Source organism: Rana temporaria, chromosome 7 (assembly GCF_905171775.1).
Source record: "Rana temporaria chromosome 7, aRanTem1.1, whole genome shotgun sequence".
Taxonomy (NCBI): Eukaryota; Metazoa; Chordata; class Amphibia; order Anura; family Ranidae; genus Rana; species Rana temporaria.
The window spans coordinates 46,087,882-46,109,508 of record NC_053495.1 but is presented as its reverse complement, the minus strand read 5'-3'; the positions used below and the strand labels follow the sequence as shown (position 1 = coordinate 46,109,508).

At 44.5% G+C, this 21,627-nt stretch overlaps 1 protein-coding gene across 2 annotated transcripts in view; it reads right to left on the bottom strand.

Annotated features, from left to right (window-relative positions):
* Positions 1 to 5,389: 5,389 nt before the first annotated feature.
* Positions 5,390 to 21,627, bottom strand: part of LOC120945268 (biorientation of chromosomes in cell division protein 1-like) — a 43,070-nt gene continuing 26,832 nt past the window's right edge. Inside the window, exons 4-6 of one of the 2 annotated variants that reach the window (XM_040359309.1) lie at positions 20,700 to 20,771; positions 8,328 to 8,373; positions 5,390 to 6,863 (exon numbers count right to left, since the gene is read on the bottom strand). In XM_040359309.1, the coding sequence (XP_040215243.1) occupies positions 6,333 to 6,839 (507 nt within the window). In that variant the 5' untranslated portion in view covers positions 6,840 to 6,863; positions 8,328 to 8,373; positions 20,700 to 20,771 and the 3' untranslated portion in view covers positions 5,390 to 6,332. The remainder of the gene's footprint in view (positions 6,864 to 8,327; positions 8,374 to 20,699; positions 20,772 to 21,627) is intronic. The other variant, XM_040359310.1, reaches the window with a different exon arrangement.

Here is a 21,627-nt window from a genome sequence, read left to right as displayed (position 1 = left end):
TTATCAGTGACCATCAGTGCAGCCTATTAGTGCCAATTGGTGCTGCCCATCTGTGTCACCTACCAGTGCCCATTGGTGCCACTCATCTGTGCCAACTATTACTGCCCTTCAGTGCCACCTATCACTGCCCATTGGTGCCACCTATCAGTGTACATCAGTGCAGCCTCATCAGCGCACATCAATGAAGGATAAAAATTACCTGTTTGCAAAATTTTATAACAAGCTATAAAACCATTTTGTTTTTTTTGGTTTTTAATTTCGGTCTTTTTTATTTTTTTTTAAATAGCAAAAAAAAAAAAAACACACCAGGGATTACATACCACCAAAAGAAAGCTCTACTTGTGGGGGGAAAAAAAATTATAACAATTTAATTTGTCATTCAAAGAGTAACAACACTGAAAGCTGAAATTGACCTGGGCAGGAAGGGGGTTTAAAGTGCAGTAAAACCAGTAAGCAAGTGGTTAAAATGAACCTGTATTACAAAAACAATACTGCTTATAACAGTAATGATCATATTATCCTTTTTTTTTTATCCATCGTTTTATTTATTTTTTGTGTTTTTTGAGCGTCTAGTGTACATGGAGTGCACTAGACGCTCAAAAAACGCAAAAAATAAATAACGATGGATTAAAAAACGATAATATAATCATCACTGTTATAAGCAGTAACAGTGTAAAAAAAATCCAGAAATAACCCCTCATAGTAGTACCGTGACACTAAACTACTCCGATGACAGTATAAAAAAAAAAAAAAAAACATTAAATAAAGCCTTAAAAAGGTTTAATAAATGTATTTATTTTTAACATACTGGTACCAGTCAATATCCCCGAGCACCGCCACACCGGTTGTTTGATGATTCTGCACTGCACTGGAGATAGTATGTAAAACAAAATAGTAAAAAAAAATTGAAAAAAAAGTATTTATTTTTTTCATTTTCCAAAAAATTGTGACAAAAAATGTCAACTTCAAAAAACTCACCATGCCTCTTACTAAAAACCTTGGACTGTCTACATTTTCTAAAAAGGGGCAATTTGGGGATATTTGTAGTGTCCTGGCATTTTAGGGCCTCAAGAAATTTTGGATCGATCCCATAGTTTGTGGGCTTGTATAACTTGTTTGTGGTTTGTAGAACTTTCACATAGACCAGGCATGCCCAAAGTCCGGCCCAGGGGCCAATTGCGCCCCCCGTTCCAGTTTAATGTGGCCCCCCTGGTAATTTGGATATATACTGTATTTATCGGCGCTGCCATGGAGGGGACGGGGAGGGGGGAACGAGTTCTGTCAAATTACATACAGAAGAATCTCCTGTTTACTCTGCGGCATCTGTAGTAGGAAGTCCCGTCTCCTGGGCTGCTATTGGACGACTCCTCTGTCCATCATAGGAGGCGGGACATTGTATTAAATAGGCTGCTGTGTAAACAGAAGATTCTTCTGTATGTAATCTGTTGGCGCTCGTCCCCCCCCCCTCCCCCTCCGAGGCTGCAGATGGGCATCGATCAGGCTGCATTCAGGCAATGGCGAGGCTGCAGATGGGCATCAATCAGGCTGCATTCAGGCAATGGCGAGGCTGCAGATGGGCATCGATCAGGCTGCATTCAGGCAATGGCGAGGCTGCAGATGGGCACCGATTAGGCTGCATTGACACTTATTTTGCTTCACAGTTTTTTATTTACATTTTTTTTCCTGAAACTTCCCTCCTAACGTGAAGGTGCGTGTTATACGCCAATAAATACGGTATATCCAAATAACACGCCCAAGCTCATCTCTTCACCACACACAGCCACAAAGGCAAGAGAATTCTTGTTGGGCATTGTATTAGTTGCTCGGGCAAACACACTTAGTCCGAATTTTAATGGTTCAAAGAATGTCAGGCAAAATGGTCGGCCCTCACGCATGTTCACTTCATCAAATCTGGCCCTCTTTGAAAAAAGTTTGGACACCCCTGACATAGACTAAATAATTGATTTGGGTTATCTCTCAATCAACTTCTGTACAACCAGCCTGTCCGTTTTTTTGTCAATCGATTACTATAGCCACTATATTGATCACTGATGGCGGGGAACTCTCCCCTCTGTCACAATACAAAAGCTCCCCCCCCCACACACACTTTGTGGTTAAATGAAAAAAAAAAAATCATCATCTATGGCACAGGAGTCAAACACAAGGCCCGCGGGCCATATCCGGCCCTCCAGGCCATTTCATGTGGCCCTCACACCTCTCCTGCAGCTCTAGCCCTCCTCTGGTCCTACTCCAGACCCTTACTTTCTGCTTTCAAGCAATGCATCCAGCTTCTTCCCAGCAGCAGCATAAGGAAAGGGGGTGCACTGGGATGTAAGGGAGTGTGGGAAACTCAACTTCTGATGGTGGGGTGGCTCTTGACATCCAATGTAAAGTGGAGGGGATGCGCTGGACATCTAATCTTACAGATACAACCGGCCCTTTTGAGGGTAATTATAATGCTGATGCGCCCCACGATGAAATTGAGTTTAACACCCCTGATCTATGGCCTTAGATGTACAAGCAGGTTTTGATACACTAACATATTCAATTCAAACTCCAGTTCATACTGCAGTTACAGCGACAGTTTTTTCTTTTGGTGGCATTGCCTGTCAAACTTGCCTATTAAGTTCAATGGGGCTGCACCGAACCTTTGGCTTGCAGTCCTATGCTGTCCTCTGAAAAGAGATCCACTTCGTATCGCTTTTCAGCAGTACCACAAGTCTGAAAGAAGCCAAAATGTGCTTTCTCTAAAGTTCAATTTTAAAATTAAAATGTGGAAAGAAGAGACTTTGATATTGAAGTCATCCTTCACACTTGTACAATTGTTAAACCTTGAAGCTGTGAAAACTCTTCACAAAGCGGTTCTGCTTTTCTATACTCCCGACATTCATCGACCTTCATATCCCACAAAAGAGAAGCTCTGCCGTGCAGAACAGAACTTGGGCTTTACATGAACTCACACAGTTCTGAACAGACATATCTATAGCAATAGCTGCCAATAATGCCAGGCACACAATGTTAGGAGGCCAGTAGGACAGGCGCCAGCTTTTATTTACCAGTTGCTGTGAACACATATTTCTGTATACTGGTTCATATCATCATCATCATAACCTTATATATGATATTTTATTTAACTACCGCTTAACCACTTAAGCCCCGGACCATTTTGTAGCTAAAGGACCAGGCCACTTTTTGCGATTTGGCACTGCGTCGCTTTAACAGACAACTGCGAGGTCGTGCGATGTGGCTCCCAAACAAAATCAACGTCCGTTTTTTCCCACAAATAGAGCTTTCTTTTGGTGGTATTTGATCACCTCTGCGGTTTTTATTTTTTGCGCTATAAACAAAAATAGAGCGACAATTTTGAAAAAAAAGGGGGGAGGGGCGAGCAGGCAAGTCAGGACACTCTCTACTTTGCAGATAGAGAAAGAAGCTGTGTGTTAGTGGGCGTCCTCACTCTCCTCCTCGCCCCCTCCCCCTCAAGAGGCTTTCTCCACACCAGGGAGAAAGCCTCGCATTACGGTGGTGAGTTACAGACAGAAGAACAGGAAGTGAAGATTTCTCAGAAGAAATAAGGACATTTAAAAGCAAAATGGAAGGATGAGGTAAGTGAAGGAGGACTGCACTCAGAGCCCTTTCACACTGCCAGCGTTTTAAGGCATTTTTGCAGTGCCTCAGTGTGAAAGGGTAAGTCGTTTTTACAGCGCTTTTCAATTCATTTTTAACCACTTAACACCCGCCGCATGACTATTTACGTCCGCAAAATGGCACGGACAGGCAGATGGGCATATATATACGTCCTTGCCTTTCCGCGGGTCGGGGGTCCAATCGGGACCCCCCCCCCGCTGCGCGCGGCTTACCTCGGGGAACGATCCGGGACGACGGCGTGGCTATTCGTTTATAGCCGCTCCGTCGCGATCGCTCCCCGGAGCTGAAGAACGGGGAGAGCCGTATGTAAACACGGCTTCCCCGTGCTTCACTGTGGCGGCGCATCGATCGTGTCATCCCCTTTATAGGGAGACTCGATCGATGACATCAGACCTACAGCCACACCCCCCTACTGTTGTAAACACACACTAGGTGAAGCCTAACACGTTCAGCGCCCCCTGTGGTTAACTCCCAAACTGCAACTGTCATTTTCACAATAAAGAATGCAATTTAAATGCATTTTTTGCTGTGAAAATGACAATGGTCCCAAAAATGTGTCAAAATTGTCCGAAGTGTCCGCCATAATGTCGCAGTCACGAAAAATCGCCGCCATTAGTAGTAAAAAAAAAATAAAAATTAATAAAAAATGCATTAAAAATATCCCCTATTTTGTAAACGCTATAAATTTTGCGCAAACCAATCGATAAACGCTTATTGCGATTTTTTTTACCAAAAATATGTAGAAGAATACGTATCGCCCTAAACTGAGGAAAAAAAAAATTTTATATATGTTTTTTGGGGATATTTATTACAGCAAAAAGTAAAAAATATTGCATTTTTTTCAAAATTGTCGCTCTATTTTTGTTTATAGCGCAAAAAATAAAAACCGCAGAGGTGATAAAATACCACCAAAAGAAAGCTCTATTTGTGGGGAAAAAAGGACGCCAATTTTGTTTGGGAGCCACGTCGCACGACCGCACAATTGTCTGTTAAAGCGACACAGTGTCGAATCGCAAAACCTGTCAGGGTCCTTTAGCTGCATTTTGGTCCGGGTCTTAAGTGGTTAAGGGTGTCTTGGCAAGGCAACCTGAAGACGACTTCAGAGGCGACTTGCAAAATTACTTCTGTATAGAAGTCAATGCAAGTCGCCCCCAAAGTTGTACAAGAACCTTTTTCTAAGTTGGAGCAACTTGCGTCGCTCCTATTAGAACGGTTCTATTGAATAGAACGGGACACGACTTGTCAGGCGGCTGAGTTGCCGCAGCGTGAACCGGCTCTAATTCAACCATATTATTTTAGTTTGACCTTCCTCCTAGTTTGTTGTTCAACTGATTTGTACAGTTTACAGGTCAAATTGAAAAAGGTAGAAAAAGTTCTGAAATGATTTATCTTTGTCTCATTTGGTACATCACAGAACCCATTTTAACAGGGGTGCGTAGACTTTTTATATCCACTGTGTGTGATAAAGTTACAGTGCGCGGTTGCCAAGTGGTTATTTAGCATAATTGCAGTGCTTGGTAGACAACACCGGAAGTTCACCGACCCCGATATTGCTCTTTGAAGCAAATCATATATCTTGAGAGACAGCAGAATCGGTCTACAACTCCCCCATAGATGTACAACTCCCCCATAGATGTACAACTCCCCCATAGATGTACCATTTGTGGGTTGACTTGCCCTTTTCTCAATCAATGGTAAATGTAAAGTACATAATATACATAGTCAAAAATTACAAGAACAGTTTATGAAAAACATTTTTTTATTTGCGGTTATCAGAAAATTCATTGTGTATGAATACAACTAAAATGCATTTTTCAAAGCAAGACAAAAAAGAACAGGCTGAGCACAATTTGGCAGTCTAACATAACAACACTTGTACATTCAACTAAGAGAGTAGGTAGTCTTATGTTCAGAGGCAAAACCATATTTCATTTCAGAATCCCCCCACACCCCGTTACGTTCTTTCCAAAATATTGTCACATGCAAAAATCTACAAATTAGTTTGTACAGTATCACCAATCTACAGCCATGCCTGACTTCTGATTAATTCAGACCCTGGATCAAAGACTTCACAGGGGCTTCAGTGAGGCTTCCAAAAGATAATCACCTTCACTTTCTGATTCTGGTTCATCTTTTTTCCAGTTCACTCTAATTTAATGCAAGTTCTCCAGCACATTGATTTAAGTGGAAATCCATGCTAAAAACAAAAGAATCCCTGCATCTATAGCCACCAACATTCTAACCTATCTAGCCCTGTACAGGAAAAAAACAAAAACGTATACGTACCTTTTCTGCAGGCGAACCGATCTACAGTGTCGGAAGCTCTGCGGAGTACATGTCCGACAACAGCTGTGAAATGAATGGGGAGTGACGTCATCCATAGACTTACTATGGGGCTTCCGTTGTCGGACGTGTCTTCTGAACCTGCCCACATCGCAAAGCCACAGCTGACAGCTCAGCATGGGATCAGAGATTCCGCAACTGGAGATCGGGTTGGATCGCCTGCAGAAAAGGTATGCAATACTTGTTTTTTTTTCTTAACAGGGCTTGGTAGGTTGGGGTTAGAATGTAGGTGGCTATAGATGCAGGGTTTTTAGTTTAAGCATGGACTTCCACTTTAACAACTCTATAGCCCATTAGCATCACAGATGCAGTCATGATTTGTTTTAAAAACAGATTGTCTTCTAAGAGGCACTTTGAGATGGCACAGGAGGGTCATTCTCTTCTGGTTCTGGCGGAGGCAGCGGAGGAGCGGACATAACTTCTTCTTTTTTCTGAGACTCTAAGTATTCATGAACGGCCCTCTCTATCTGTGGCCGAAATATGTAATTGAGTTTAGGGTCTACCACCTGTGAAATAATTCTATCTACTCCAGCTTCCATCATCCCAGTCTGGACGACACTCTGCCTCAGCCCGTTACGCAGTTGGTTCTTGTTCATTCCTGCATTCCACTCCTGCTTGTCTAGGTGAGTAGAAATAAAATTATCAACTTTTTGCCTTAAATTTTGGTAGGCTGGTTTGGTGTCCACATCTGCCAAGCAATCTCTTCGGAATCCATCAAAGAGGCCTTGGCTCTTCAGTTGTTCAACAATCAAGGCAATAAGTTGGGGATCTCCCGGAGGCAAGGAGGCTACATTTGTTGCTCCACCCATATTGGAAGAGCCACTTGTTCCACTTCCGCTTTCAGCCATGGACTCCTGAAAACCTGCCGATACCTAGAAATATAGAACATCTTTATATGGATAATGCTGCAAATTACATTTTTCATTAAAAAATTGCGATTTAAAAAAAATTATTACTATAGAAGATTTAGAGGAAACAAAACTTCACTGCTATAAGCTCTACTCTTCCTTAGTTATATTACAGCTACATAGGTTGAAAAAAACACATTGAGTTTCACCAATACAATAATAAAATAACTAAATAAAAACCTGCACCCATAAAATCTTAAACTTAAAGCTGTTTCAGAGGAAAGCAGAACACCTCTGAATAAAGAATGGCTCGAAATGTCCCAAATCCCCTAAAGCAGTTGGATACCATCTGGATCAACAATTTATGGTGTTATAGTAGCAAAGCACCATGAGAATTCCAACCCTTGTTTTGGAACCAAAAGCCACGATTATTTCCAGGTTAACTGAAATGCCCTTTACAAGAGAAACTTGACCTCCGAGATGGAATTTATTATGAATCAAAGGTCCAACTTAGTCTACTGAGATGAAAACCAAAGGAAGATAAAAGGTCTTACTGATGCTTACCTAAGGGGTGTGATTAAGAAAGGGGGACTTCCCAGGTTAAACCACAGAGATATTTTTAGGAGAGATCCAAAAAAAAGGGGAAGCTCTGCTTATTTGCACACCCCCTTCACTACCATATTTGGTACTGGGGGGGTACCTAGGTTTGACAGGTGCCCACTCCCAATTAGGGGTAAGATCACTACGGTAATCTTTAAATATGCCCGCCCATATCCCCCCCAGCCCCCCTTGTACCTTCTGAAACAAACACAGGTCCCAGACGGTAGCTGGACTATTCAGAAAGCGCAGTGTGACTCATGCATACGGAGTAAGGAACCGGGTGTCAAGGCTTCACCAACGGTTTCCCTTACTAAAGATGCTGGCACCTGCACCCGAAGCCGATTGAAAAATCGCTGGATTCCTGTACAGGCAAGTGTCCTTATATTAAGGCCGGAATCACACTAGTGCGGTGCGAATTTCAGCTCTCTTATCTCTACAGAGAGATAAGAGAAGTGTTCAGCAGATTAGCAAAATTTTTAGATGCGAATTTGGAGACCTGGGAGAAGTTACAGGTGAGAGGAGAGTGGGGGAGAAGTGTATTGAGCTGAATGAGAGAAATTCCTGAAGAGAACTGAACACATCTGCGAATCAGCTGCGTACCCATAGAAGATAATGGGCTTGAATTCGCACCTGAGCCGCACCGCAATGCCTAAAAGACGCACGCGGTTTGGCCGCAATGCGCAGTGCGAATGCATCGCACATATGTGAACCAGCCTCATTGAAAACAATGTATTTTAAAATGTTCTGTGAATTGGATGCGGTTTAAGCCGCACTCCATTCGCATAGGTGTGAACCTGGCCTAAAAGTCAGCAGCTACAGGTTTTTTTGGGGGGAGACTGGAGATCCTCTAAGTTTGACAAAACCCAATGCCAAAGCAGCACAACGTACCTGTTGATAATGGAGTTCTGGAAATTTCTGTCACTTTATCGCTTTCCTGAAAGACAGACGAAGAGTAAATAAAACAAAATGCAAAAAAAAACTGCAGCAATAATGTCATACTGTTTATAGTCATGCTCTATATACAACTCATTTAAGGGCATGAAGTAGGAGCCAATATGCCCAAATAATTAGGGCTAGTGCCTATTGTTATCAATATAGACATGTCCCCTGGCTTCTTAAAATCCAGGCTGGACTGAATGGCTCCTGAATTCTACATTCATTCATTTCAGAAAACAGTATGCCTGCATAATACACATTTATTAACATACTACATACGAAATCTTTGAAACCAGACCTATGCTCTGAAATGGAAGATCCTGTAACAAGATCGACTACCATAGCAATGATTTTTTTTTAATCCTTAAAATTTTTTTTTACGTTGTCTTGATCTATTTGTATTTGAGATCCAACACTGGTGGGAATGGTTAAATTTGCATGAAAACGGCTGATATTCTGGGCAGCATACGTCAGCCAATTTAGGAGCCACAAGTGTACAACCCAACCACACTGTCTACAAGTGGCTGCTGCATAAACATGAATGCTCATAACTGAAGAGGACTAGGCTCTTTGAAACAATTAGTTCTAGTGAAACATAAATGATCTTTGAATGGATTCCTTCCGTTAAAAAAACCCTGAAATAAAAATAAAATATATGCCATCTTATAAGGAACACCTAGAAATGTTAAATGCTCCAGAGCAACACCCTGAAAAATGGTATTCTTGCCCCTTAGACCCTTTCACAATGGGGTGCTTTTCAGGTGTTTTAGCACTAAAAATAGCGCCTGTAAACCGCCTGAAAAGCGCCTCTCATGCCTTCCCAGTGTGAAAGCCCAAGCGCTTTCACACCGGGGCAGTGTGCTTGCAGGACGGGAAAAAGTCCTGCAAGCAGCATCTTTGGGGCAGTGGCATCACTAGGGTTGGTGTCGCCTGGTGCGTCAAAACATGGTGTGACCCCCTCCTGTCTATCCTGCCCATCACCCTGCAGGCAGCGCACGGTCAAGAGGCGCACCCCCAAATGGTCACTGTAAATTAAAAGTACAGGCTGATAGTGGGCTGGTTGGGGCAATATAGGGCAGGTTGGAGTAATATAAGGCTGGGGTGGCATAGGGCAGGCTGTAGCGGCTAAGGGCAGGCTGCGGTGGTATGGTGCCAGGTTAGGACTCTATGTAGTGACATGTGCAGCAGTTCAGTAACTTACAGCATGCCTGGAGATGCTGTTGTGTCCTCGTTTCTTTCTCCTTCAACTGTGGGATCAGCCACTTCTCCCACAGAGGGAGTCTGTGGGAGAAGTGGAGGAGGCAGCCACACCCCCAGCTCCGCCCACCAACTCCGGCTGCCTCCTGAGATATTGGAAATCCCAGAGGGACAGCATTAGATGGGGGATTATTCCAGGCAGCCTCCCCCCCCCCCCCCCCGCACGGCTTGGTGCCCTGCTCACCCCACTTCGCTGCAGCTCTACAAGCGGAAGTACAGTGTCTAGTGGTGGGTGGCGGCCCCAGTGTCACCCCTCTGGCGGGTGTCACCCGGTGCGGCCTCCGCACCCCCATAGCAACGCCTCTGCTTTGGGGCAGTGCGGGAGCACCTCTCCCAAAACGCCCTGCCCATTGAAATTAATGGGCGCGCTGCCAAAGTGCCTGAAAAGCAGTTTATTCGGCCACTAGCAGGGGTAAAAAGCGCCCGGCTAGTGTTCGAAAAGCACCGCTATAACAGAGGTAAAGGTAAAGCGCCCCTAAAACTATCAGCGCCGCCACCGCACCAGTGTGAAAGGGGTTTTAAAGATAGCAGGGCAGTACCTACAACAGCCTTAAAGCAACTATATATTTGCAGTGTGAGAAGCACTATGGTTCTGACTGGCTATTTTCACAAGATTTGATGATATCACCAATATAATTCTCACTATTCTACTTGCTGGAGAGGAAGCTGCCCCTGAGGATCTGCAAATAAGCTTCTCTATGCTTTCGCTTCATTTGTTTTGTAGATCTTTGCTTTGTGAACCTCTTCTGTGGCTGTTTGCTCCATCAGTTAACAGAGCATCAAGGCTGGAAGATTGAGAGGTAGCATTCTGTCATGCCCCATATACAGGGAGTGCAGAATTATTAGGCAAGTTGTATTTTTGAGGATTAATTATATTTTTGAACAACAACCATGTTCTCAATGAACCCAAAAAACTCATTAATATCAAAGCTGAATATTTTTGGAAGTAGTTTTTAGTTTGTTTTTAGTGTTAGCTATTTTAGGGGGATATCTGTGTGTGCAGGTGACTATTACTGTGCATAATTATTAGGCAACTTAACAAAAAAAAATATATACCCATTTCAATTATTTATTTTTACCAGTGAAACCAATATAACATCTCAACATTCACAAATAAACATTTCTGACATTCAAAAACAAAACAAAAACAAATCAGTGACCAATATAGCCACCTTTCTTTGCAAGGACACTCAAAAGCCTGCCATCCATGGATTCTGTCAGTGTTTTGATCTGTTCACCATCAACATTGCGTGCAGCAGCAACCACAGCCTCCCAGACACTGCTCAGAGAGGTGTACTGTTTTCCCTCCTTGTAAATCTCACATTTGATGATGGACCACAGGTTCTCAATGGGGTTCAGATCAGGTGAACAAGGAGGCCATGTCATTAGTTTTTCTTCTTTTATACCCTTTCTTGCCAGCCACGCTGTGGAGTACTTGGACGCGTGTGATGGAGCATTGTCCTGCATGAAAATCATGTTTTTCTTGAAGGATGCAGACTTCTTCCTGTACCACTGCTTGAAGAAGGTGTCTTCCAGAAACTGGCAGTAGGACTGGGAGTTGAGCTTGACTCCATCCTCAACCCGAAAAGACCCCACAAGCTCATCTTTGATGATAACAGCCCAAACCAGTACTCCACCTCCACCTTGCTGGCGTCTGAGTCGGACTGGAGCTCTCTGCCCTTTACCAATCCAGCCACGGGCCTATCCATCTGGCCCAGCAAGACTCACTCTCATTTCATCAGTCCATAAAACCTTAGAAAAATCATTCTTGAGATATTTCTTGGCCCAGTCTTGACGTTTCAGCTTGTGTGTCTTGTTCAGTGGTGGTCGTCTTTCAGCCTTTCTTACCTTGGCCATGTCTCTGAGTATTGCACACCTTGTGCTTTTGGGCACTCCAGTGATGTTGCAGCTCTGAAATATGGCCAAACTGGTGGCAAGTGGGATCTTGGCAGCTGCACGCTTGACTTTTCTCAGTTCAAGGGCAGTTATTTTGCGCCTTGGTTTTTCTAAAAGGTTCTTGCGACCCTGTTGACTATTTCGAATGAAACGATTGATTGTTCGATGATCACGCTTCAGAAGCTTTGCAATTTTAAGAGTGCTGCATCCCTCTGCAAGATATCTCACTATTTTGGACTTTTCTGAGCCTGTCAAGTCCTTCTTTTGACCCATTTTGCCAAAGGAAAGGAAGTTGCCTAATAATATACACCTGATATAGGGTGTTGATGTCATTAGACCACACCCCTTCTCATTACAGAGATGCACATCACCTAATATGCTTAATTGGTAGTAGGCTTTCGAGCCTATCCAGCTTGGAGTAAGACAACATGCATAAAGAGGATGATGTGGTCAAAATACTCATTTGCCTAATAATTCTGCACTCCCTGTACACGGCTGGGATTTCTGATGGGAAAAAGTCAGTTGGGAATCTAGACGAGAAAAAAAAAAAAAGAGCCAATTCTCTTTTTTGCCGGCCGTTTTTGGCAGTCAGAAGCCCTTTTCCACTGCCAAAACTGCGATGGAGCATGCACACGGTCGGGATTCCCGGCCAAAAGCTCTCATCGCAGTTTTCCAGTCAGAAATCCCGACGTGTGTACGGGGCATTCGTTTTTCAGGTGGACCTGAATTGCCAGAGGGGAAAAAAGTCTTTTAGCCAGATTCATAGAGAGTTACGCCGGCGTATCAGTAGATACGGCGACGTAACTCGGAATCTGCGCCGTCGTAAGTTTAAGTGTATGTTCAAACTGAGATACACTTAAACCTATCTAAGATACGACAGCCTGCGCCGTCGTATCTTAGGGTGCAATATTTACGCTGCCCCCTAGCTGGCCTAGTCAATGTTAAGTATGGCCGTCGTTCCCGCGTCGAAATGTGAAAAATTGACGTCGTTTGCGTAAGTCGTCCGTGAATGGGGTTGGACGTCATTTACGTTCACGTCGAAACCAATACGTCCTTGCGGCGTACTTTGGAGCAATGCACACTGGGATATGTACACGGATGGCGCATGCACGGTTCGTAAAAAACGTCAATCATGTCGGGTCACCAATCATTTCCATAAAACACGCCCCCCCCCCCCCATCCTCATTTGAATTAGGCGCGCTTATGCCGGCCACATTTACGCTACGCCGCCGTAAGTTAGGAGGCACGTGCTTTGTGAATACAGTACTTGCCTCTCTGACTTAAGGCGGCATAGCGTAAATACGATACGCTACACCGCCTTAAAGATGCGGCGTCCTACCTGAATCTGGCTATTTGTGTGCAATATTGTTACACAGAGAAGGCAAGTTTAACCTTTTTCCTAATAAAAAAAAAAAAAAAAAAAAAAAAAAAGGCAAATCTCAGGAATTATGGAAATACAAATCTTAGGGCAAGAAAGCCCCCTATATATAAATTAATATATGTTTGTTTAATAAAAAGTGTACATTTGCTGAAAACACTTAATCGCACATTTCTTACCCATCCTATCAACCCATCCACAATTTTAAGGGCTTTATCACAAATGCTATTGTTTTCTGAGAAGCAATGAAAAAATACCCAAGCTTTTCAAGGAAAGATATTTTTAGAAAATTTAGGGCACACATTAAGCTGAACACACATGCATACTAAAGCAGCGGTGTGCAGGCCAGTGGCGGCCCGTCCATTAGGGGCACTGCCCCCCCCCCAATTCATGCGACCGGCCCCTAACTTACATGCAGTGTAATGTTTTTTTTTTTTTTTTTAGAATCACGCTATTAGAGCCCGAGGTTGTAATTGGCTTCAAAAAAGGGTGGGCTCGGGCGCAGAGCAACTCGGGTTGCAGTGTGAGGGGCCGACAGACTGGGTTGATGGTGGATGGTTATGTGAGGTCTTGTTCGACGCCGCCCTCTCCCCCCCAGAAACAAAAAAACATACAGCATCAGCCGCCACTGGCACAGGCCCAAATGATGTGTCATTTTGTGATGCTTTTAAATGAGAAAGAAGGTCAACCGTGCCCCTACACAACACCAGCCTGCACACGTTGCAACTAATCTAAGACTACATTAAAGGGGTTGTAAAGGTTCATGATTTTTCACCCTAATGCATCCTATGCATTAAGGTGAAAAAACATCTGACAGTTACACCCCCCCCCCTTTTTTACTTACCTGAGCCCGTTCACCTGCTGCGCTCGTCACCGACGTCTTCATCGAATGGCTAGAATGGATGGATTGATAGCAGCGCAGCCATTGGCTCGCGCTGCTGTCAATCACATCCAATGATGCGGGGCCAAGTGATACAGTGAGCGGCTATAGTCGCCGGCTGTATCACAGGAGCGCGCCCCCAAAGAACTAACCCCCATGGGAGAGAGCTCCCATGAAGGGGGTTAGTTCTTGCGGGGAGGAGCCAAGACAGCCGCTGAGGGACCCCAGATGACCGGGTTCGGGGCCACTCTGTGCAAAACAAGCGGCAAGTAATGTATGTTATTTATAGAAAAAAAAAATATCCTTTACTACCCCTTTAAGGCGGAATGCCCAGTCCAGAAAAGATGACGTCTCTTAAGCTGGCCATACACATGCAGAATTTTGTTCAAATTTTATTCTAATGGTTAGTGGGGGTCAAACCGACATTCATTTTTAACCACAGTAACAAGAACATTTAAAGGAACCTGTGTTTTGCAAAGAATGGATTAAGGTAAAAACCTTGCAACTTTACAACCACTTTACTAATGAATGTGCTATTCGTTTGGGAAAGTCCATTCCTTTCAAAATCAAATGTTAAAAGCAAATTAAACTTTGGAGTAAATTTGCATTACATTTGCACAGTCATCTAATGTACAGGGAATTTTCACACAAACATTTGCTCGGAAATCTACTAGAGTATGGCCAGCTTTACAGACAGAACTCTACAGCCAAACTCTTTGCATTCAGACAATGCCAGAAAGAGCACGTTTTTCTGGGCCTATTCAGGGTGTTCTGTGATCTGTGATCTTTTTCTGGATGTGAAGTTGTTGATGAGGGAATACATGTAAATCAGTGGTCTCCAAACTGTGCCCCGTGAGCTGGATGTGGCCCTTTTGCCCATCCACAGACACCAAGCATGGGACACCATTCCTCCTACAAACTCCAATGATGGGGTACCATGCCTCTCACAGACACCAAGGATGGGACACCATTCCTCCTACAAACTCCAATGATGGGGTACCATGCCTCTCACAGACACCAAGGATGGGACACCATTCCTCCTACAAACTCCAATGATGGGGTACCATGCCTCTCACAGACACCAAGGATGGGACACCATTCCTCCTACAAACTCCAATGATGGGGTACCATGCCTCTCGCAGACACCAATGATGGGGTACCATGCCTCTCACAGACACCAATGATGGGGCACCATTTCTTCCTGCCGCCACCAATCTTCCCACAGACACAAATGAGAGCACCATTCCTCCCACAGACACCTATGATGGGGTACCATTATGCCCCACAAGCACCAATTATTGGGCACCATTCCTCCCAGAGACACCTATGAAGGGGCACCATTTCTAACCTGAATACCTATAATAGGCCACTATTCCATCCACTAAAGTCAATGATGGGGACACTGTTTACTCTCACTGACACCAGACATCACTAGAGATAACATATATGGATTACAATAGAATGGATGGAATGGAAACGGATGACAATGGAAAAATAAAATTCCCCCAAAACAGTCTTTTTTTGGACAGAGAATGGAAAGATCAGAAGCTTCATCATCAGGATTAGAAAAATCTCTAGACTTCAAAAAAAATTTAAAACATGGATTTTTGCTTGCAGGTGACTGAATGATGAAAGCCAACACAGCTTCACCTTGTTCATTAAACTGGGTATAATTTCAGTTTGCATACTGAAAATTCACTTTGATTAGTGAATTTTTTTTTTAATTAATTAAAAAAACTTTGCTGACCGTAATTACCAATGTACGAGAATCCAATGTACATGAAAATCTTGTTTTTTTCATTTGCAAAGGAATGGGCATGCTTTGCAAAAGGTGAAATTTAACTTCCACTTCGCCTCATTTATTAGGCAATGTGATCATTTACTTTGCAAAGTGATGCATGAATGTTCTATTCTTTTCATAAATCAACCTCACTGTGGTCACCCAGAAGTGTTCCCACCTAAAAAACACCCACTTGTGCTGGTATCTATCAGGCAAAAAATAAAAGCTCACAATAGTATATTCAATATGATTGCTGTTCACCAAGTTGGAATTGCAGCCTTAAAGTTGAACCTGCCAATTGTATGCATATCTGGTGGCACTGCCTGGTGGTGCATGCATTATGGTCTAAAGCAGCGGCCTCCAAACTACTGCTGGCCGGGGGCCAGATGCGGCTTTTTGCTTGTTTATATTCAGGCCCTTGGGGCAATATTATCATCCACCGATACCAACAATGGGACATAATTCCTCCCGATGACACCAATGAAGAGGCAGAATTCCTCCCAATGGCACTAACAATGGGACCCAATGATACTAACGGAGGGGTACAATTATTCCCACTGACACCAAAGATGAGGCATTGTTTATTCCCACTGCCATTGGCCACAGTTCGACCCCCCCACAAAGGGATTGTAAAAGTACAATGTTTTTTCCAAAATAGCTTCCTTTACCTTAGTGCAGTCCTCCTTCACTTACCTCGTTCTTCCATTTTGCTTTTAGATGTCCTTATTTCTTCTGAGAAATCCTCACTTCCTGCTCTTCTGTCTAACTACACACAGTAATAGGAGGCTTTCTCCATGGTGTGGAGTGTGGTGCTCACCCCCCTCCCTTGGACTACAGGAGAGTCAGGACGCTCTCTACGTTGCATATAGAGAAAGGAGCTGTGTGTTAGTGGGGGTCCTGACTCTCCTGTAGTCCAAGGGAGGGGGGCGAGCACCACACTCCACACCAGGGAGAAAGCCTCCTATTACTGTGTGTAGTTACAGATAGAAGAACAGGAAGTGAGGATTTCTCAGAAGAAATAAGGACATTTAAAAGCGGTAGTTCACCCCCCCCCCCCCCCCCGACACGATTTTACCATCGAGACAGGCATTGTAGCGCGAGCTACAGTATGCCTGTCCCGATTTTTTTTAACCCCGGACTCACCTTGTAATCGGAGATCGTATTTTTCGGCTCCCGCGGGGAATGGGCGTGCCTATGGAGAGGGAGGATGATTGACGGCCGGCCCTGGCACGTCACTCTCCCCGAAGACAGCCGGAGTAGGTCTTGGCTCTTCACGGCGCCTGCGCACAGGCTATGCGCACGCGTCGTGAAGACCAAGCCTATTTCGGCTATTTCCGGAGAAGCGTGACGCGCCAGAGCCGGCCGTCAATCATCCTCCGTCTCCATAGGCACGCCCATTCCCCGGTATCTTCGATCTACGCGTACAAGGTGAGTACGGGGGTAAAAAATTCGGGACAGGCATACTGTAGCTCGCGCTACAATGCCTGATTTTATGGTAAAATAAAAAAATAAAAAAATTTTTTCGTCGATAGGGTGAACCCCCGCTTTAAAAGCAAAATCGAAAGATGAGGTAAGTGAAAGAGGACTGCACTAAGGTAAAATAAGCTATTTAGGGGAAAAAAAATTGTACCTTTACAACCCCTTTAAGGTCGAACTGTGGCCATTGACAGTGGAAAATGTCCCAATGGCAGTGGGAATAAACAATGCCTCACCTTTGTTGTCAGTGGGAGGAATTGTGCCCCTTTGTTAGTATCATTGGGTCCCGTTGTCATTGGGAGGTATTCTGCCTCTTCATTGGTGTCACCGGGAGGAATTATGTCCCATTGTTGGTATCAGTGGATGATAATATTGCCCCAAGGGCCTGAATATAAACAAGCAAAAAGCTGCATCTGGCCCCCGGCCAGCAGTTTGGAGGCCGCTGCTTTCGACCATTGGTCTCCAAACTGCGGCCCGGGGGCCAGATGTGGCCCTTTGCTTGCTTTTATCTGGCCCTTGGGGCACTATTTCATCCACTGATAATTAACAGTGGGGCATAATTCCCCCCCCCCCCCGACACCAATGAAGGGGCACAAACTCTCCCAATGATGCCAACGATGGGGCACAATTCCTTCCACTTACACCAAAGATGGGTCGTGGTTCCTAGCTATTAGGAACTCACGATCTCTCTCCTCACAGAACTGGGATGTGTGTGTTTACACACACACACACACACACACACACGATACAAGAAAAAAATTCCCACTACTAGCGCTACACCATAAGGACAATAAAACACAGTATTCAGTGTAGTAAAAAAGATACAAAAACCTTCCCGTGCAGCTGTCAATCACCTGAGAACATGGGCAACGAACTGAAACAAAAAATACAGCGCTCAAGGATGGAGTACGAATCACTTTATAGTCTTGAAGTAATGAAAAATATACATGAACTGAAAAAATTAAATAAAAACTGCGCAATGGGCAGAAAGTTAAACAAGCGAATCTGATTGTAAAATCCCCAAACACTTGAACAGAAGCCGTATGGTGATAGTGGGATAGCAGCCTGAAATCACTGCTGGGAGAATGTGATAAAAAGCTTCCAACCAAAGTACACTCTGTAGTATGTGAAGGTGGTACAGCCGTTTATATGCCTCTAAGCAGGGAGATGAAAAGCACACAGCGGGGAGGCGGCATCCACGCTGGGAGTAAACATAAATGTTATTCACCTGCCGAGGGAAATAAGACTGTAAATCTGATCCAACAGGGAGGCCGATGGGAGCGAGATCACTCCTCGCAACGAAGGATGTAGGGCAGTGGGGGAGATCCTGGATGGGAACCACCGTGCCAGTGCGAGGACGCCGCCGCGTCAATCAGAGGCGAGGAGGGAGGGGTGGAATCACCGCTGCGTCACATGAAGGGGAAGGGAATGAAGTCCGGACTCTGTCCCTCAAGGATCATGTGACTCCAGGGGCCAATCAGTGGAAAAGATAGACGAGCAGTATAATCAACGTGCTAGCGTCGCTGAGGGAATTCCCAGACTGTCAATATCTCAGCATTGGCTTCTTGTAAACAAGTGGGGGCATAAAACGAGATGGGGGTGAGCCGTGACTGACATGTTTCGCGTGCCAGACGCTTTGTCAAAGCGTCTGGCACGCGAAACATGTCAGTCACGTTTTATGCCCCCACTTGTTTACAAGAAGCCAATGCTGAGATATTGACAGTCTGGGAATTCCCTCAGCGACGCTAGCACGTTGATTATACTGCTCGTCTATCTTTTCCACTGATTGGCCCCTGGAGTCACATGATCCTTGAGGGACAGAGTCCGGACTTCATTCCCTTCCCCTTCATGTGACGCAGCGGTGATTCCACCCCTCCCTCCTCGCCTCTGATTGACGCGGCGGCGTCCTCGCACTGGCACGGTGGTTCCCATCCAGGATCTCCCCCACTGCCCTACATCCTTCGTTGCGAGGAGTGATCTCGCTCCCATCGGCCTCCCTGTTGGATCAGATTTACAGTCTTATTTCCCTCGGCAGGTGAATAACATTTATGTTTACTCCCAGCGTGGATGCTGCCTCCCCGCTGTGTGCTTTTCATCTCCCTGCTTAGAGGCATATAAACGGCTGTACCACCTTCACATACTACAGAGTGTACTTTGGTTGGAAGCTTTTTATCACATTCTCCCAGCAGTGATTTCAGGCTGCTATCCCACTATCACCATACGGCTTCTGTTCAAGTGTTTGGGGATTTTACAATCAGATTCGCTTGTTTAACTTTCTGCCCATTGCGCAGTTTTTATTTTATTTTTTCAGTTCATGTATATTTTTCATTACTTCAAGACTATAAAGTGATTCGTACTCCATCCTTGAGCGCTGTATTTTTTGTTACACACACACACACACACACACACACATCCCTGTTCTGGCTCCCGTGCCCGCCGGTCACGCGCATCGGCACCCCCTGCAGTGCAGCAGGCGCGTACAGCTAGCGGGATCATGCCAACCTTCCGCAGTATAATGATGGCGGCAGGTCGGCAAGTGGTTACAGGCACCAGTTTAAAAAAATATATACAAAATATTCAAAAATGCTGATCCTGATGTTTCGAATACTTTCAAGTGCATAAAGAGTACCTGTCACTGTCTATTACCGTCACAGGGGATGTTCACATTCCTTGTGACAGAAATAACAGTGATAAAAAAAAGTAACTTTTTTTTTTTTTTTTTTTTTAAAAAGGTACATAATATCAGCCTGAGAGGTGGCTGAAATATCGGTATCGTATCGGCAGCAAAAAAACTATATTGGCCGATCCCTAGGAGGAACCACATATAGGAGAACCAGGAAATCACTTATTTTCTGAAAAGTCTTCAGAGTCAGCTGCTTCTTTTCAATATAGAGCAAACTAGTAACATGGGAGTGTAGGAAGAAGAAAGAATTTACCATCTTCAGAAGGAAACATGTTTTAGGCACTTTCAATTTAGGCTGCATTCACACCTGAGCGTTTTGTCCCTGAAGCGTGACGCTCAAAGACGCTAGAGGGGAAAAATAACATTATTCTCTATGGAGATGGTTCACATCTCCAACGCAAAACGCTGAAAGAACGCCGAACGCCTGAATTTCAAACAAGTCCCGGATCCTTTTTTGACGCGCAAATCAGGCGTTTTACATTGATGCCAATGACCTGTACAAAACCGCGGGGAAAAACGCCGCATTTTGTCGTGGCAAATCGCGGGGAAAACCACCACAAATCGCCTAGGTGTGAATGCAGCCTTAGAGAAAGAGTGAGCCCAACATTATAAGCAGTAGCAATGAGATACCCAATTGCGAAAGGAATAGCTGAAGCATACCTACTCCCCTCCTGCCGCCCATACATTCCTAATGGCCAGCAAGGCCGACCAAACAGACTGGCCAATAGTAATGTAGGAGGAACACAAGAGTGGTGACACTCCAATACTGACACAAAATGCCAGAGCATTGTATAATCAGAGCTGCCCAATGTTTGGGCAAAATGGGGGCAACAAAAGCTTCTGCAGGTTTGTCCAGGAACCACTAGGTACCAGTTCTACACACCCATCCGCACCTTGGCATCTATTGTTAAAGTGAAATAGCAGAGGGAGCAGAAATGGAAACATATACATAAATTGGCAGGGTACCTACTCACCTGTATAAGAAATCCGTGACTGCCGCGGTGTGATCTGGAGTGTGCGATGGGCTCCGGGATTTATGCTGCAATCTGGAAGAGAGTGGCGACAAATGACTGCACAGAAGCGGCACCCACAGCTCTGGTGCAGAGAAGTCAATTGCTTGTTTGCAGAAATCTATTCATACACAGGCAGCTCACGAGAAGAAAATGCAGAGAACACCTCTATCCTTCTATTGGTTGAGATTGTCAAAATAAAAAGAGATGCAGAATCTCAATAAGCTTACAAATAAATACCTCATTTAAAGTTAGAACGTGTGGTACGGGTTAGGACTCGTGTTTTAACCACTTGACCACTGGGCACTTAAACACCCTTAATAACCAGACCAATTTTCAGCTTTCGGTGCTCTCACATTTTGAATGACAATAACTCAGTCATACAACACTGTATCCATATGAAAATTTCGTCCTTTTTTTCCCACACAAATAGAGCTTTCTTTTGGTGGCATTTGTTCACCTCTGCGTTTTTAAATTTTTTCGCTATAAATGGAAAAAGAATGTAAATTTTGTAAAAAAAAAGAATTTTGATGGCACCGATTAGCACACAGGTGGCACTGGTGGCACTGATTAGCGCACAGGCAGCACTGGTGGGCACAGGCAGGGCAGATAAGCACTGGTGGGCGCAGGTGTGGCACTGGTGGGCACAGGTGTTGGTTTGGTGGCACTGCTCAATAGAAAAAAAAAAAACAAAAAAAAAAAAAACACTGTTTGGGTCACAAATCACTCTCCTCTCACGCTGGATCGGTGAGAGGAGAGTGATGAACTTGAAATGACCCTGCTGTCTGTCTGTTTACATTTGTGATTGCTCCGTCATTGGACGGAGTGATTACGTGGTAAACGGCCGCTGTCATTGGCCGTTTACCGAGATCCGTGTTGCTACGGGTCCCGT